The sequence below is a fragment of the Protopterus annectens genome, chromosome 5.part0 (genome assembly GCF_019279795.1).
Source record: "Protopterus annectens isolate FY-2018-M chromosome 5.part0, PAN1.0, whole genome shotgun sequence".
Classification (NCBI taxonomy): Eukaryota; Metazoa; Chordata; order Ceratodontiformes; family Protopteridae; genus Protopterus; species Protopterus annectens.
In genome coordinates this window covers 1,979,356,659-1,979,358,512 of record NC_056735.1, presented here as the reverse complement: position 1 = coordinate 1,979,358,512, position 1,854 = coordinate 1,979,356,659, and the positions used below count along the sequence as shown (strand labels likewise).

General features: G+C 33.0%; 1 protein-coding gene across 1 annotated transcript; it reads right to left on the bottom strand.

Moving 5' to 3' along the window:
* Window positions 1–744: 744 nt before the first annotated feature.
* Window positions 745–1,248, bottom strand: LOC122802438 (nanos homolog 2-like). The gene has a single exon (XM_044072054.1). It carries the CDS (start codon window positions 1,246–1,248, stop codon window positions 745–747), a length of 504 nt encoding a protein of 167 aa, XP_043927989.1.
* Window positions 1,249–1,854: the final 606 nt, after the last annotated feature.

Below are 1,854 nucleotides of genomic sequence, written 5' to 3'. Positions count from 1 at the left end.
TTCTAACTATATTGTACTGTTTCAACCATGTAATATCTTTTGATGGAATTATTATTTTCCTGTGATAATCTAAGGAACACTTTACTTTGACTATTGTACCTTATTGTGTTACATGTGAAGTGTATTACCCCATTACCCACGTAACTAGCTATATATATATATATATATATATATATATATATATATTTTTTTTTTTTTTTTTTTTTTTTTTTTACTTTAAGATCCGACCATGGATGTGATGGGTCTTTGGACCAGCCATTTATTCTGCTATAGTCAGGCAAATAATTACTGGATTTTTAAAATCCTTGACAAAACCCAAACAGTAATGCACCAAATACAACTTACTTATATCTTATTTACTCATGCTGTATGAAAATAACATACAAATAAGCATATCTACAATGCAAATAAAAAAGTATGATTGCCTAATCAAAAGATAACAAAACATCTTTATTTTTTATAACTGGAGCTATTTACCTAATACTAGTAAGCATATATTTATATATGTAGTTATATTGGGTTCAGAGCATTTCAATTACAGACATTGACAATACTTTTCAATAAACTATTCAAATATACATTCACTTGCACTCATTATTGGAGAAAAATAAACAATGAACTTTACCAAACAGAAGAATGAGCTTACATTTGCTAATAATTCTCAGCTTCTTTCTTTTCTGTGCATGTTATACTTTTTTGTTAGATAAAAGAGAAAAAAAGGCAAACAACAAGATTCTAGTCCTTTTATCTTTTATATTTTCTTCCAGCTGAATTGCGACCACATCTCCTGTACAAGCGATTCTTTTCTTCATTGAATGGGCAGTAACTCAGAGTATGAGCAAAGTCTCCCGTGGCACTACAGACAGGACACACATATTTCCGTAGAATTGGACATATGATACTTCCGTCTTGTTTCTTCAAAACATGTGATGAATAGAAAACCTTTGACTCCCCATTATGCTTACAGAAGTTACATCCCCCATTGTTTTGTGATCCCGAAGCATCTTGTTTTAGTCCATTTGTACTACTACCACTGGTACTACTTCTGTTTCCTATAGGGGTCCCTCCAGAAGCACTCTGTGAATTCAGCTGTGTAGCATCCTTAAAACTCTGGGAATGAAGCTCTGCTGATAATTTGTACTCCTGCAGAGTTCTGTGTTCCATCATTTCCTTGACTAGCTTGGACAACTGGAAGTAATCCTTCCACATGTTAAAATCTTTAGGCCAGAAAACATGCTGCTGTGACATCTTCATTAACTTCTTAACCTCAGTGTCAATATCCTAAGAAAGTTTCTAGTGCAGGCCATGAACATAGTGTATTGGAGGGAGTGGCTTGACTTTAAAGGTGTACTGCTAAGAAAAATGCATAAATGCATATAGTTCTGTTATGTTTGCAGTTCTAATTTAGATAGATAGTTCATTGCAAAGTGAACCCACACTTTCCAGAAATATTTAATTTTATAAAATTGAAAGCAGGAGTATTTATTTATTTATTTATAGTTATTTTCCACCATACCTGTTACTTAAACAGTCACCTCTGGCAAACTATACCATTTTACCACTCACTAATGAAATGCTAAACCTTCATACAAAATACTAAGCCCTCCTATTATCAGGACAAGACATACTCATAAAGCAGAGGACACCTTTATTAGAACCATATGTGACCAAGGTGAGAGGAGGAATATCTTCTTGTTGAGTGGACATAACATTAGTTACATCTTGCCAATAAACATTGAATTAAAGATGTCAAACTTCTTTCTCCAAGGGAGGCACACATTGTTTATGAAGCATTTTTATACACATACTAGCTTGAAGATTTGGATCTTGGATCATATCTGATTTTATTTTCTC

What these genes read in the sequence shown, in the direction of transcription:
- LOC122802438 (XM_044072054.1), bottom strand. Translation starts at nt 1,248, where the DNA reads ATGTCACAGCAGCATGTTTTCTGGCCTAAAGATTTTAACATGTGGAAG.